Source organism: Drosophila melanogaster, chromosome X, assembly GCF_000001215.4.
Source record: "Drosophila melanogaster chromosome X".
NCBI lineage: Eukaryota > Metazoa > Arthropoda > Insecta > Diptera > Drosophilidae > Drosophila > Drosophila melanogaster.
The window spans coordinates 7,920,247-7,935,846 of record NC_004354.4 but is presented as its reverse complement, the minus strand read 5'-3'; the positions used below and the strand labels follow the sequence as shown (position 1 = coordinate 7,935,846).

Sequence of the window (15,600 nt, the reverse complement as noted above, 5' to 3'; positions counted from 1 at the left end):
CGACGCGTTGCCACTGGCCACAATGAAACACATGAGCCCAAAAAACATGCCCTTGCCACTGCATTTATGCATGTATTTAATAGTATAAGAATATAAAGCAGCGTCAAAAGCGGGTGGCACGATCCATTTCTACAGACGACGACCTCGGCGACCGCCCTTCCTGCGGGTAGAGTCCGATGGGATAGGGGTCACATCCTCGATGCGGCCAATCTTCATGGACGAACGGGCCAACGCACGCAGAGCGGACTGGGCGCCGGGTCCGGGGGTCTTGGTCTTGTTGCCGCCGGTGGCACGCAGCTTAATATGCAGGGCAGTGATGCCCAGTGTCTTGCACTTCTCAGCCACATCCTGGAGGGAATTGAAACCGTTAGACGGGCTCCAACTGGACCGGAGAGCGCACAACTCACCTGAGCGGCCAACATAGCGGCGTAGGGCGAAGCCTCATCACGATCGGCCTTCACCTTCATGCCTCCGGTGACACGAGCGATGGTCTCACGGCCGGACAGATCCGTGACATGGACGAAGGTGTCGTTGAAGCTGGCGTAGATGTGAGCCACTCCGAACACGATCTCGCCGTCGCGAACTTGGGGTCCCAGCTGGACCTGAACCTCCTCCTTCTGAACTTTAGCCTTTCTTGGAGCCATTCTGCAGAGTCTGGTCGTCGATCAGCAACTAAAAGAGAAAAAAACACCATGTTTATTTGCCGGCTCAAATCACTACAAAAAAAAAAACAACACAAAAAAAAATGGGGGAGAAACAAATTAATTCGCCACCACTTTCACGGCGTCCGCAAAATTTTTCATTTTATGCTAAATCACTGAATCATATTTAGCAGCAACTTTTCGCTTTTGCCGCCAAATAAGTCAATTGCAGTAAAATTGAACAAAAAAAGGGAGAAATAGCAGAAAACCAACCAATTGCGTGCGCCGGATGCGAAAAAAAGAAGGCAAAAACAACACAGCTGGTAATGCGATAGTTATCGACGCATAGTTACTTTGATGGCGCAATCGGGCTACCACCGCGTTGGGCACGCCAGGGTGGCAACTCTTCGGCTTGTAATGTGCAATTTTTGTAAACATTTCGCCAATGTCCTTATAAATCAAATATTGCAGCACTTGCAGACCCCAAACCGAACCCAATGCACACACAAAAATGTCTTGTAGTCATTTACATCGTATTTTCCTGGTTTATTACAGTGCACCTATGCACACGAACAGAAAAGCTTTCTTATCGCATACACAAATGCAGTATTGTATTTCGACCGCAAACATAGACTACTGCTTTCCAGATACTGCCATCTACAGACGACGACCACGGCGACCGCCCTTCCTGCGGGTGGAGTCCGATGGGATGGGCGTCACATCCTCGATGCGGCCAATCTTCATGGACGAACGGGCCAAAGCACGCAGAGCGGACTGGGCGCCGGGTCCGGGGGTCTTGGTCTTGTTGCCGCCGGTGGCACGCAGCTTAATATGCAGGGCAGTAATGCCCAGTGTCTTGCACTTCTCAGCCACATCCTGGAGGGAATTGAAACCGTTAGACGGGCTCCAACTGGACCGGAGAGCGCACAACTCACCTGAGCGGCCAACATAGCGGCGTAGGGCGAAGCCTCATCACGATCGGCCTTCACCTTCATGCCTCCGGTGACACGAGCGATGGTCTCACGGCCGGACAGATCAGTGACATGGACGAAGGTGTCGTTGAAGCTGGCGTAGATGTGAGCCACTCCGAACACGATCTCGCCGTCGCGAACTTGGGGTCCCAGCTGGACCTGAACCTCCTCCTTCTGAACTTTAGCCTTCCTGGGTGCCATTCTGGGTTTGTTTGTCGATCAGCAACTGCGGGAATAGCAAGGGAATTTCCACATTTATACCACGTGTTTCACAAATAAAAACAAATGCGTGCGAACAAACAAAACAAAAAATGTAAAAAAAAATTAGCTGCCGGGCAGCTTGTTTGTCATTTTCAGTCGACGCTCTGAACACTCTGGAGGAAGGCACATTTTTTAAGTTTAGGGGCTCAAAGTCGGGTTTTTTTTCGCAAAAATTAAGAGGGAAAAATTAAAGACGAACCACTTGCGTTAACCGGATATCAAAAAAGAAGGTTGACGTAGCTGTCAAAATGACAGGGTTGCTGAGTTTTGCGATGTTTGGCGATAGCTTATCGATAGGGAGTGTGTCGGGGCTTCAAACCCCAGGTGGATTTAAAAATGCATTCTTTTTTGTGCGTCTTTTAATTGGTTTAGCACTTTTATGAAACATTTATTAGTTTCAGATAGACTTATATTATAATTAAAAGCCACGCCAGAGGAAAGACTTCCAAAAAAAACCGAATAACTGCAGTTTCTGCGCTTATTTTCGTAGACGGTTGATGTCTGGGCTACTCTTCTATCGATGTTGGTTCGTGTATCTGCTTAATGGTATTACATTTATATCTCACAACGGCCACATTTTCATCGTGTCGGTTGGAGTCTATGCTAAATACCGAAATATCGCATATGGTCACACTGCGTTCTATATAAAAGGTTCTAAGTATCGATAGCGTAATAGTCGATTGGCAGCGGTCTAATCACAAGACACCGCAAAAAAATAAATAAATATTTATTTATTTAATTGACTGACATCCAATCTTAATCCAGCTGAATTCAAAGACCATGTCGTGGGTCTCCGACTACAAGTACACATGGACGGAGCGGATAGCGATGCGAACGCTGCGCGCCTGTGGCTACATTCCGCACCACGTCGCCTTCGTGATGGACGGTAATCGGAGGTTCGCCCGCTCACAGCAGATTGATAAGATCGAGGGTCATTCGCGGGGATTCGAGAAGCTTGCGGACTGCCTGCGCTGGTGCCTGGACGTTGGCGTCCGCGAGGTGACCACCTTTGCCTTCAGCATCGAGAACTTCAAGCGTTCCAACGAGGAGGTGGAGGGTCTGTTCAATTTGGCCAGAGAGAAGTTTGCCCGCCTGCTGGAGGAGACTGCTCGACTGGACGAACATGGCATCCGCATTCGGGTGATTGGTAACATCGAGCTACTGCCACACGACTTGCAGAAACTAGTGGCTTCGGCTATGCTTAGCACGGAGCGCAATGACAAGCTCTTCCTGAACGTCGCCTTTGCGTACACGTCGCGGGATGAGATTACGCAGGCGGTGGAAACGATACTGCGGCATGGCAGCCAGGATTTGGCGGGCGAGGACATCAGTGAGCGGTTGCTGGAAGAATGCCTCTACACGCGACACTCGCCGCCACCGGATCTGGTGTTCCGCACCTCCGGCGAGACTAGGCTAAGCGACTTCATGATGTGGCAGGTGTGTAGAAGGATCTCTTCCAGGAACAGTTGTTTTTAGTCACCCCCTTTGGCAGATTTCCCACTTATTTAGTTTGATTAGTGATTAAGTAGTTACCTGTGCCCAATGTTCATTCGTTGAATTTCGCTCTGCGATTGCATCATTTTTATAAAATGCATTTAAAAATTGAGATCTTGACAGTTTTGCGGTCTTTGATAAAGTGGAAAAGCTTAAATATTAAACGACTGTTTTTACCATTTCAGTTAAGCACATCCGTGTTGTACTTCAGCAACGTCCTGTGGCCGCAGATCACTTTCTGGCATTTCCTGGCCAGCATTCTGGCCTACCAGCGTGATCGCTGGCAGCTGGACGACTTTCGGCGAGCGGAGAGGATGCAGAGCTGCCAGCTGGCCAAGGCGACTGACTTCTACAGCGAACGCGTCCAGAATTTCCTGACCACCATCGATGAGGATCGGCGGAAGCTGCTTGTGCGACTGGCCGCCAACTAAGTCCCTTCTGAAGTCCCGCCTGAAGTCCCTTCGATTTCCACATGATGATGATGTTTGTGATATCAGTGGGGAATAAAATCGTGTAAATAGCGTATACCTGTACGTACAGATGCTACTGTTTTCCGGCCTATGCAATAAGGCTATCCGCCTTTCAATATATGTGCCGTTGGAGATTTCATCACCTAAATGCACTTGTTTAAGACATTCAATTAATTTGTAGCCGAATTGTGGGCTTAGCTAGATTGTTTTCACTTTCGGTCGTAAAAAGTGTTTGCCTTCCATTTGATAAGTAAATTAAAGAATTAAAAAAAAAGCAACAATTTGTTTAAATGTGGAGGGGGGAAAGGAATAATTCCAAATTTATGTAAATTGCAATATAACACCCACTTATATTTGTATATTTTATATATATGTACATATGTGTAGCCTTTTAAGAATTGGTATCACAAAACTTTTTTTACGTGCTTAATTTATTTTTATCTAGATATCATTCTTGTATTTTTTATATATCAATTTATTTTGGTAACTCGCTAAATGTTTTTTAATTTTAGTATTTGTTGGTTTTAAATTTTAGCGGTAAATTAAGTGCAATAATGGTTAAACAATATTTATCGATAGTTTTGCAGGTAACTATCGATGCCAAAATACATCGAACGTATCCCATCACCATTGACTTTTGTTCCAGCTTTACAGTTCACATGCAACTTTCTGCTGAGCGCGTTTTTTTTTGTTATAAAAATCTAAAATACAAGAATTAGATTTAGCGAACTGGCTCCTAGTGTTTAACCAAGTACACCTTTAGTTAGCATTACGGTTACTTTCCCGTGGCGAAGGAATAATTGCAAAACCATTAGCTCTCGACAAAAGTTGTGCGAAGCAAAAAGAGAAGTTCGCGAGAAGAAGACGCCTGTGAGCGTGACGAAGAGAGCCGAGCGAGAGAGTGAAGAATATCGAATCGAACGGAACAGGGCCTCGAAAGAGAACGTGAAGGAAACGGATCGAAAAATCGCAGACTTTGACAACCGAAGAAAAACCCACATTCAAGACACAAAATTCCGGTTGCCTGAGGGGCAAATGTCAAATTGCGGCGCATAAATTACATTAATTTAAAGCTCCCCGCACAAGGCTCATCCAAATTTTCACACATAGGCAGCAGTTGTCGCAACAGAAAAAAGGTGAGTGCGTGTGTGTGTGTGGCGTGAAAAAGCGGTGCACTTTTTAAAAGTGTTTTTCTAACTAAATGAGAGCGTGCTCGCGCTTCTTTACCTATGCGGCGCACTCTACTTGTGTGTGTGTGGCGTGAAAACGCGGTGCACTTTTTAAAAGTGTTTTTCTAACTAAATGAGAGCATGCTCGCTCTTCTTTCCCTTTGCGGCGCACTCTACTTGTCTCTCTCGCGCCTGGTTTAGCTCTCCCGCTATTATTTTACCTCTTTGCGTCTCGTGTGCATTTGGCGATGCTGTATTGATTTTTTTCGGTGGTGGCTAGTGGGTGGGTTAAAGAACTGCCCCGCTCTTCACCATTCGAAACTAAGTCCCCCACTTCGTCCGACCCCCTCCCTCATGCCATAAAGCCCCTGCCCAAAAAGTCAAACGCGTTTCGTTTCTCTTTTTATTTTTACTCTGAGAGAGAGAGAGAGGCTCTTGACAGTTACAAAAGTGCAAAGTCTTTGTGGTGGTGTGTGCGAGGTATCTCCATGCGATTTCGCTGAACTTTTGTTCATTTCTCGACAGGATTCAGCACACGATGTTCGCTGGAGCATATGCACCCAACGCTGGGGGCGTTCAGCAGCACACTGGCGGCGGTTACTATGGCAATGGTGCCGCAGCAGGCGCTGGCGGTAGCGGCAACGGGGCCCCACGCCACGAGCGTCAATACTATCCGCGCGGCAATTTCGGCGGTGCCGCCGGGGGAGCTGGCATCAATGGAGCAGCCACTGCGGCTGGAAGCATGCACTTTGGTCAGCCCTATGGCGTGATGACCTATGGCATCCAGAATGGTCTGGGAATGGGAGCCGCCGGTTCTGGTGGCGGCAATCCGTATCGCCAGCAAAACGGTGTTGCATTCGCCGGTAATGGACTTGGAGGAGGCGCCGGTGGCGGATCCGGAGGATCTGGCGGATATGGAGGACAGCGTGGCAAAAATCCAACCTACGCACAGCGTTATCAGAAGCCGAACAACGGCGCCGGAGTTGCTGGTGGCTACCAAAGCAATAACTACAATGCTGCCGCCTTAGGCATGCTTTCCAAAGAGGAGCGCGCCGAGATCCAACGTGAAAAGGCCAAAAATCCCGGCCGAAATTTAGTGAAACCCAAGTGGGAGAACCTCGAGCCCTTCCTCAAAGATTTCTACAACATTCATCCGAATACACTGGCCAAATCAGAGCAGCAGGTGGCCGAGATCCGGCGCGAACTGGAAATCACCGTGTCTGGCAATGAACTACCACACCCGGTGGTCAGTTTCGAGGAGAGCTCGCTGCCCGCTCACGTCATTGAAGAGATGAAGCGCCAGGGATTCACCAAGCCCACTGCTATCCAATCGCAGGGTTGGCCCATTGCCTTAAGTGGCCGCGATTTGGTGGGCATTGCCCAGACCGGTTCAGGCAAGACGCTGGCATACATGCTGCCTGCCATCGTGCACATTGGCAATCAGCCGCCAATAATTCGCGGCGAAGGACCCATTGCTCTAGTGTTGGCCCCCACCCGGGAGCTGGCCCAGCAGATCCAATCTGTCGTGCGAGACTATGGACATCTGTGCAAGCCAGAGATTCGTCACACTTGCATCTTTGGCGGCTCATCGAAGGTGCCGCAGGCACGCGATCTTGACCGCGGCGTCGAGGTGATCATCGCCACACCAGGACGTCTGATTGATTTCCTTGAGAATCGCAACACTAACTTGCAGAGATGCACTTATCTGGTGCTGGACGAAGCCGACCGCATGCTGGACATGGGTTTCGAGCCGCAGATCCGTAAGATCATTGAACAGATTCGTCCCGACCGTCAGGTGGTCATGTGGTCCGCAACCTGGCCAAAGGAGGTGCAGGCCCTAGCCGGAGACTTTTTAAACGATTATATCCAAATCAACATTGGTTCGATGAACCTATCGGCTAACCACAACATTCGCCAGATTGTCGAGATCTGTACAGAAATAGAGAAGCCGCAGCGCTTAGTATGCTTGCTCAATGAGATTTCTCCCATCAAGAATTCGGGAAACAATGGGAACAAAATTATCGTCTTTGTGGAGACCAAGATCAAGGTGAGTTCTAATTCGATAAATGGCTTAAAGAATTCGAAATATTCTTTCGATTTACCATTTTAAATTGTATTTGTTCTCTTTTCGTTTTACTTCGAAGGTTTATCAACATATTCTTTGTTTTTTATAGTTGCATTTTACTTGCAAAAATCCGAAATGACCCGTCAAGAATATATTGTTTATGTGATATTAATTAGAAGCACCCCACTAATTATCAACCGTTTTCTTGCCCTTATCCAGGTGGAGGACATCTTGCAGATCATTCGAGCCGAGGGTTACAACGCCACCTCAATTCACGGCGACAAGACCCAGAATGAGCGTGATTCAGTGCTAAAGGATTTCCGTAACGGCAAGTCCAACATTCTGATTGCCACCGATGTGGCTTCGCGCGGCCTCGATGTCGAGGATCTGCAGTACGTAATTAACTATGATTACCCGAACTCCTCGGAGAACTACGTGCACCGTATCGGGCGCACTGGTCGCTGCCAGCAGCTGGGAACTGCCTACACATTTTTCACGCCTGACAATGCCAAGCAGGCCCGTGAACTGATCTCTGTGCTCGAGGAGGCTGGCCAGACGCCGTCGCAGGCTCTTTTGGATCTTGCTCGTTCGATGCCCAGCTCGGGCGGCTATCGCGGCAACAAGCGCTGGAACAACAACAGCGGCGGGGATCGCAACACTGGCGGTAACAACGGCATCTATCAGCAGCGCAACAACAATCCGCTGAATTACCAGGCCGGTAACAACTATAACAACAATCGCAGCGGCCCCCCAACTGGCAGTAGCTACCAGCAGTATGCCGCTGGCGGCAATACCTATCTGCAGAATGGTGCTGGTGGTGGCGTTAATTGGAATCGCATGAACCAGATGGGACAGGATGGAGGAGCCGGACAACAGCAGCGAAACGGCAACACCTATCGCCCGAGGGCTCCGTTCAACAATGGCGGACCACGCGCCATTATGGGCCATCAGGGTGGCGGCGTCGGAGCTGGTGGAGCAGCCGGCGTAGGCGGTGGCCCACAGCAGCTCATGGCACCCCAGCAGGGCGGACAGTATATGCCACAAGCATACCGCGGACGTAGCCAGTTTGTGCCGCAGGGAGCTGGTGCCGGTGGCATGCCGCCACGATTCCAGCAGTATCCCAAGCGGGAGTACCAGCAACAAGGAGTAACCCACTACGGTCAGCAGGCTTTGCAGCATCAGCAACAACAGCAGCAGGCTGGCCAACAGACCAAGCCGCCCAAGGACGAAAGCAACAAGTATGTTCCGTCGGCTGCGGTGACCAGCTCGCTGGTCCAATACACGCCAGCCAATTCGCCAACGATTGCGGCCGTAGCTGCTGCCGCTGCAGCAGCCGCCGGACGAGCTGCAGCTGCAGCTGTGGCTCCGGCTCCCGGTGCCGCCTATATGTACGATGCGGCCGGTGTTCTCACTACCGCCGCTGCGCCGGGCACCAATCCATATGCCAACCAGTTCAGCATGCCGGCCACCTACTATGCCGCCCAACATCACCAGTTCGCCCAAGCCGTGGCAGGACCCGGACCAGCACCCGGCCAGGCCATCGAGTAGGCGGGACAACAATACGCTAACGCGCTCATGGGACGAAATGGAAGTGGATCGTGGAAAGCTACAACAACAAAAACAACAAGAACAGCAGCAGCAGCTTTAATAAAATCAACCACATTGCAAGCAACAACAACTCAAACAACTATAACAACACCAACGACATGGACAAATGAATCAACAGTTATCCACATAACACATATAAAATCCAAATGCATATGATGATAAATGAACGAATGGATATAATTTTGCCAACATAACAGAGCATAGCAGCTCTTTAACTTTTGACCAAAATCGTTGCCTTTTTGTTTCTATATTTATTCACACCTCACTACTAATATTAGTAGAACATTTGTGTTCTCTTTCGCTTATTTAAGCATTCGCAATTTTTTGTTTGCGATATTGACAACTAACCTTAAATTCGTTAATGTTCTCTGGACAAACTGCCGTTAACCATCAATAACAAGGGGTAAGTTTGTGTTAATTTACATACAAAGTAACTAGTAGTTAATGGATCTTTTCGCCCTACAACAGCCAACGCACGAACATCGCCTTCGAAACCCTTTTATGTTTTCCAAACACAAGGTAAACCGAATCAAAACTCAAGAAAATCCAAAAAGGGAACGATTTTTGTAGTTTTTAAGCTCTTTCACACACAAATCACACACACACACACCCCGACAGTTGCATGTTCTTCGAATGTTTAAAAAGAATTGGGTAGATTATGTTACCAATGTTATGTTATATTTTTTCTTAGTATAGCCATTTGGTATATGTTATACTAAGAAAAAAAAAATGATCCAGGGACAGACACTGTTAATTAATTGATTTTCGAAAATTCATGTGTATCAATCTTTACACAAAGCTAAGAACACAAGCACGCAACCAAAAAACACGAAAATATTGTATTCGAAAATTGTCAAAAACAATGAAAGGCATTGAAAGAAAAACCCTTTTCGCTAACTTGGTTGGTATGAAAGGACGGTTTGCTTATAATAACACATATTTAAATACATTTTTAATTATTTAAATATATATATATATATATATTTAGATATATATATTTATATATATTTTTTTTTCCGAGAAAATTTTGCAGCAAACAATTACAACAAAGGGAAAACTAACAAAATTCTACACAAATTCCTTTTAAGAAAACGCAGCTAACGGTTGAGATATTTGTATAATGTACAACACACATGTTTTGGCCGAATCCAAAATAAGAGAAAAGGGAAATGGGCAGCGCTGCTTTGGTAGGAAGTATGTTAAATTAAAACTAACAAAACTAAAACAAGTTACAATCGGTAATAATAAAACGATTATAAAGCAATGGGAGAACACGTACACAGCCACATAGAACCCCCACAAGCACACGCACGCACACACACATTGACACTCAACACACACACACAACGAACATCACAATGACAAGCAAATTTACAGTTATCATTTAATTTCCCATTTTGATACATATACGTGTGTATTCTATATATGCTATATATATATTTACATCTATATGTAGATTCGAGCTTGATTTTCAATGGAGATTAAAACAAAAACTCATTTTGTTGAAGATTTATAGAATTCGATAATAATCCCCTAACACAAAAATTCGCATAAATTAACGAGGTTTTTTCAAAAGTTCTATGCAAATACTTGAAAAAAATTCAATTACAATTTTCAATTATTCAAAGACCAAAGAACAGAAGCAGATGAAAATAAGAAGAAAGAAAGCGAAGAAAAAAGAAAAGACGCCACATTCATCCATAAAAACAATTAAAGCGAACACGAAACAAGAGGAAAAGAAGGAGGAACACAAAACAAGGTTAGAAGATCAAATAATGCCAAGCAATGCCACACGAAAATAATGATAATAATAATACAGCAAACATAATGCATACTTCTGACTATTCCAAAAGCTCTTTTTTTATTTCCCCATATCTTATTAATTGATTTGAAAATCATTTTGATTTGCATTATTAATTTCTCTCTCTTCCGAATACTTTTGGCCAGAGTTCAGGACGAGTAAATTAGTAGTAGTAACATTAATTGGCAGCTCCAGTCATATAGTTAGCAGTAATATATCCATATATCGTCTGTTCAAGCAGTTGTCCATGTTGTTGCAAGCAGTGCGTTATCCTCGCCACGGGAAAGCAGTACAAAAATCCGAAGAATTTTGGGAAAACGTAACGGACACAAGGGAATATTCTACAGTGGAATTGTATGAGAACAAGAACACAAGGAAAATATATGAAAAGTCATGTAGATTATATTAGAAATATATTTGTTAGCCGATCGGGGGGTGTGAAAGAAACATTTTTGTTAATTTTTTTTGTATAAGTTCTCTACGTATACGGTTTCTTTTTAGCAAATAAATAAAAATCGGGGAAAACAAACGGAAATATTTATATATGTAGGGTATATCGTCAACACAAGGATCTCTTTTTAAAGCAAACGAACGGAAGACTCGAATTCTTCTATATAGACCTATAATTCATAGAGAAGCTCGCTTTTATTTCATTTCATATTGGTAGATTTCTCATACATTTTGAAAATCATTGGAGACGGGATTCGAAAACTACAACTAAAAAATGTTTTTTTTTTTATCTACTCAAGGGGTATACACAAAGTTACCAGTGAATTAACGTATTTATTTTTATAATTGCATACTTCGTAATTATGATTTTGATGCAACCGAATTGTGATGATGTGATAGACTTATATAAACAAACGAAAATACAAAAATACTAATTAATAACCAATTTAAATGAAGTAATCGCAGTGCCCCCAAAAAGGCCAGGCCAAAAACACTGAAACTGAAGCAGAGGCAGCTGAAACTGAAGCTGAATCTGAATCGAAATCAGTATCTGAATCAGAAGAGGAATATGAATATATGTTATGTATTTGTATTATTGTCGTTGTCGTTGTCGCTCATAGACAATGTCTGATGGCTAAAATATAATGTATTATGGATGACTTGAGGCATACATTCTTTTTTTGAAGAAATAAAACTATAGAACGCGATATTTGTATTGTATTTATCTATAAGTTGTTGTGTACACACTGCGAAAAACAAACAAACCAAACAACAAACTAAAAAAAAAAAAGCAAAAAAACAACATTGAAACACACAAAATCAAATGAAAACAAAAAGGAAAAAACGAGAAAAAAAAGAGCAAAAGAAGTTGAAACTGATAAAATTTAAGAGTAACTGAAACCGAAAGCCCCCAAAAACTGAGGGAGGAAAGCGGAGAATTTGTTGTTCCCTTCGCACTTTTGAGGCAAGTCCTTCGTTTAAGTCCTTATCGATCGCTCTATCTCAGTCTTCATCCCTATCTCTCTCAGCCCCCCGTCCCGCCCCCATATACGATATATTTCTCGCTCGCAGTCTCTTCTTAAAACGATAGATTTAAAACGATAGAAATTCGCATATACATATATTTTTGAAAGTATAGAATTGCAACTTTTGAAAAAATGCAACCAAAAATAAAGACGAAAGACTAAAGCCAAAAACAAAATGAATTCAATTGTTTGAAGCAAGAACAAGAGAATAACGGAGAAAGTGAAACGAAGTGCCGTTATTTCGATAGTTTGTATAGTTGTTTAATACTTATTTTCTGTTTCGTTTACTTAGAGAACTAAAAATCGTTTACACACACACACAGATACGCGTTTATGATGTAGTTTACGTTTTTGCGTTTGTTTTACTTTGTAATTTGTTTTGTCTTAAGCTTTATCATTGGTTAACCAAAATATGTATGTATATACATGTATCAATGTCGATAAAGTCGATAAAGTGAATGCATTTACCGTTACAGTGCGATACGCACAAGTGCCAAAAATGCAGCAAAAACACCCGCACACACCCACGCACTCGGACACACACAAACAAACACACACACTCACACGACAAACAATTAAACAAAGACACATCTGTACACGCCAACACCCACCCACACAGACACACAAGTTTCTTATAGATGATACAAACACAAGCGAACACATTACATGTACATGTGTACATGCACGCAAGACCTGCAAAACAAGCATACTTTTAAGCGCCAAAGTTAGGAGCGGCTTTTGAGGGTTCTGAAAACAAAATATGGAAACCATTAAACACTAGAATCGTGGGGCAAATAACATTTAGCTGCTGCATGTAAGCTAAAGTTGCCACCGGCAAACGGAACTAACTTTAAAATAATAAAAATAATGCAAGTTGAAACCAAAACCCATTGTGATAACAGCTGCGTAAACGAAACACGTTAGAACCTTACTTGTACGTATTTCGATTGGAATTCGATGAAACGGGGATCCCCCACTAAGTCCTAAATAATATAAATTCAATCAAAAGCAAGCAAGCCAACAATTTATCCAAACTAGTTTTTAAATGAATACAAAACTCATCCAGCCGCACATACACACGTATTTTTTACTGATTTGAAAAGAAGGGAGAACTTTTCTTGATTTTCATTTGTTGTGTTGACCAATGCTAATTTTTAGCGAAAAAATTGAGAAGAAAAAATACACATACCAGGAAACACAAATGCAAATTCTTAGCCATTTCGAAGGAGCGTGCATTTAGAACATTGCATCGACTAATATTTACACTTGCATATATTGAAAGCATTTGAATAAATTCTAAATATTACTATAGATCACTAACACAAAAAAAAAATGCATACAATGTTGATGCAAATCAATAAAAAACGAGAAGCCAAGCAAACGCGTTTGAATCAATGTTTGCAGCTTAAGCTAAGTTAGCACACACAATATTATATTAATTATAACGAAACGATATAGGTATGCAGTATAATGCATATATTTATAATGCACCGCCTCCCCTTTCTCCCCGCGCAAACACACAAGAAAATTGCGATGGAGAGGGGGCGAAAACTAAATTGTAATCGATTTACCTATCTTATACTAGGCTATACAAACCGAACCCATTAAACATAACCAAAATCCAAAAGGTTAAACACGAAAACGTAAGGAAAACGCATAAATATGAAAAATGTAACGGAAATCTTTACAAGAAGCGAAATAGGTGTCTTCTATATAATAAATAAACGCCAACAGAAAATCACTTTTAAATTGATTTTGCTTTTTTGGGAGGAATGGAATTTGCACTTAAGATAAAGTGGTACGTATTACATAAATAAAAATAAGTTCATGTGCTATGTACAGAGCTCGTACAAATAGTTTGTACATTTTGCCAAAATTGACAAAGATAAGGTTTGTATATGTGAGCAATGAAAACGAGCTTGGTTCACATTTCCCATAATACTTCTTTATTGAAACGCCCACACATTCCGACCGCCAGTTGCCCGGATCGGAAGTGCGACTGCATGTGTATACATAGGTGCAGCCTTCCGATCCGATTGGTATACATAGATCCGCCGTGGAGGCGATAAGAAGGCCCACAACATCAATAGCTAGCAAAGGGCCAATTTTGGACCGCCGTGCCAACACATAAGTGAAGAGAAGATTATGTTAAGCACATGGGTTTAGATCGTAATCTGTATTGGTAGTAATTAACATTTAGATATCCAAAGCGTAGACATATACAGACAGGTAGACATTGGGTTAGCGGACTATCGTAACTGGCAACTGGCCATCCTATTCATACAGTATATAATATAATATATATATATAGTATATAAAATTAACTAATTCATTTATAAAAAGCAATCATCAAAGCCCAAGTCGCACCGCTCCCTTGGAGTTTGTTTGGTTGTAGTTTGTTGGTGTTATCGTGTTATCCATTATCCTTTGTGTTGTCTTTGATTTGCATTTTCTGGTGTTTCCTGTTGTGGTTGTTGCTTGAGAGGATTAGCGTGTGGTGGGGGGTGATGAGAGGTGCAGCTGTCGTCTAGGTGAAGCTGCAGCAGGAGTTAGTCTTTTTCGCCGTCTTGTAGAACGCCTTGCTCTGCAGCGACAATTTCTCCGACTTGCTGACCATGTCGTCCAGCTTCTCGCCCCGCTCCAGCACCGCCTCGATGGTATTCTTCAGTATGATCTTCGTTTCGTCCAGGTCGTTTTGCATTTTCGTCAGCGGATCTGCTTCGACGGGATTTTGATAGCGTGCTAGAAACGCTGGCAGCAAGTCAAATGAGATAGTGGCCTCCGTGCCATTGGGCCACTGATCGGCCGACACCTTGGCCGTAAAGTCATCCAGAATCTTTGTGATAAGCGTGTGCGCCACGCGATGCGGATACTCATGATCGGCGATCAGTACACCGGCCAGATTGTCCGCCCGCACATAGACATGACACATGTAGGCATCCTGTTTCACCGATTGCCGCAGGGCCGGCTGTGTGCGCTCCACAATCGTCTTCGAAGCGAAACTGCAAGAGGAGGAGTTGTTTAGGGGGGTGTTCGTCATTGATGACTCTTTGAGCCTGCGCCGTTCTTTGGCATCCACATGCATACTCACGTCATGAACTCGTTGACGGTGCCACGTTGGAAAAAGGAGAAGGACTGCAGGTCCGAGGCGGTCTTCAGGAGACGCGCCTCGCTGGCGCCCTTGTGAAAGATGCTCAACGCGAATAGTTTGACCATTTTGAGTGGCTGTGGGCTGCCAAGACTGGGTCTGCGGGTCGCGGGTTGCTCGACTGTTGCTCCTCCAATTAAATGCTTCTGGGGCACTGAGCTGAACGGTTGTCCTGGCTAATCCTACTATGCTCCGGCGGATGGGTTTCACTTTCAGCGCACTGGCATTCGTGGAAAAGTGCGACAAGTGAGTTTGTTTAACGCAGTAAATCTGTGCCGTTCCCCTCTGTGTGTGCGTGTGTGTGTGCGCGGGTGCACATATGCGTAGTGTGTGTCAGCTTATTAGGGATGGTACGTCTGGTATTCGGATGCCATCCGATTATTATCGATTCCAATGGTTACAATTAATAAGCGCAACTTTCTGTAAATGTTTTAATTGTGGTTTTTATCAAACTAAGTTGTTAGCAATACTTTCTGTTACTAACTGAATCTACGGCC

General features: G+C 43.9%; 5 protein-coding genes across 9 annotated transcripts; 2 read left to right on the top strand and 3 right to left on the bottom strand.

Moving 5' to 3' along the window:
- Positions 1-54: 54 nt before the first annotated feature.
- RpS14b (Ribosomal protein S14b) lies at positions 55-949 on the bottom strand. Of its 2 annotated transcripts, NM_080427.4 has the most exons (3): positions 915-949; positions 408-672; positions 55-348 (listed from the first exon to the last, which is right to left on the bottom strand). In NM_080427.4, the coding sequence occupies exons 2-3, from the start codon at positions 642-644 to the stop codon at positions 130-132; spliced, it is 456 nt and encodes a 151-aa protein (NP_536352.1). In that variant the 5' UTR covers positions 645-672; positions 915-949; the 3' UTR covers positions 55-129. The 2 variants fall into 2 exon arrangements, with proteins under 2 accessions (NP_536352.1, NP_001284995.1); NM_001298066.1 differs by lacking the exon at positions 915-949 and having other exon boundaries at positions 408-675.
- Positions 950-1,169: 220 nt separating this feature from the next.
- On the bottom strand, positions 1,170-2,105 carry RpS14a (Ribosomal protein S14a). 2 transcript variants are annotated; one of them, NM_080145.5, is made up of 3 exons: positions 2,073-2,105; positions 1,577-1,838; positions 1,170-1,517 (listed from the first exon to the last, which is right to left on the bottom strand). In NM_080145.5, the coding sequence occupies exons 2-3, from the start codon at positions 1,811-1,813 to the stop codon at positions 1,299-1,301; spliced, it is 456 nt and encodes a 151-aa protein (NP_524884.1). In that variant the 5' UTR covers positions 1,814-1,838; positions 2,073-2,105; the 3' UTR covers positions 1,170-1,298. The 2 variants fall into 2 exon arrangements, with proteins under 2 accessions (NP_524884.1, NP_727218.1); NM_167137.2 differs by having other exon boundaries at positions 1,577-2,105.
- Positions 2,106-2,495: 390 nt separating this feature from the next.
- Positions 2,496-4,102, top strand: Dhdds (Dehydrodolichyl diphosphate synthase subunit). Of its 2 annotated transcripts, NM_001272387.1 has the most exons (3): positions 2,496-2,524; positions 2,639-3,310; positions 3,553-4,102. In NM_001272387.1, exons 2-3 carry the CDS (start codon positions 2,654-2,656, stop codon positions 3,796-3,798), a joined length of 903 nt encoding a protein of 300 aa, NP_001259316.1. In that variant the 5' UTR covers positions 2,496-2,524; positions 2,639-2,653; the 3' UTR covers positions 3,799-4,102. The 2 variants fall into 2 exon arrangements, with proteins under 2 accessions (NP_001259316.1, NP_572425.1); NM_132197.3 differs by having other exon boundaries at positions 2,515-3,310.
- Positions 4,103-4,464: 362 nt separating this feature from the next.
- mahe (maheshvara) lies at positions 4,465-13,689 on the top strand. 2 transcript variants are annotated; one of them, NM_132196.3, is made up of 4 exons: positions 4,465-4,973; positions 5,532-7,053; positions 7,291-9,082; positions 9,148-13,689. In NM_132196.3, the coding sequence occupies exons 2-3, from the start codon at positions 5,545-5,547 to the stop codon at positions 8,617-8,619; spliced, it is 2,838 nt and encodes a 945-aa protein (NP_572424.1). In that variant the 5' UTR covers positions 4,465-4,973; positions 5,532-5,544; the 3' UTR covers positions 8,620-9,082; positions 9,148-13,689. The 2 variants fall into 2 exon arrangements, with proteins under 2 accessions (NP_572424.1, NP_001284994.1); NM_001298065.1 differs by having other exon boundaries at positions 9,148-11,708.
- A 191-nt stretch (positions 13,690-13,880) lies between these two features.
- Ykt6 (YKT6 v-SNARE) lies at positions 13,881-15,438 on the bottom strand. Its single transcript, NM_132195.3, has 2 exons — positions 15,047-15,438; positions 13,881-14,957 (listed from the first exon to the last, which is right to left on the bottom strand). The coding sequence occupies exons 1-2, from the start codon at positions 15,169-15,171 to the stop codon at positions 14,483-14,485; spliced, it is 600 nt and encodes a 199-aa protein (NP_572423.1). The 5' UTR covers positions 15,172-15,438; the 3' UTR covers positions 13,881-14,482.
- Between the last annotated feature and the right edge of the window lie 162 nt (positions 15,439-15,600).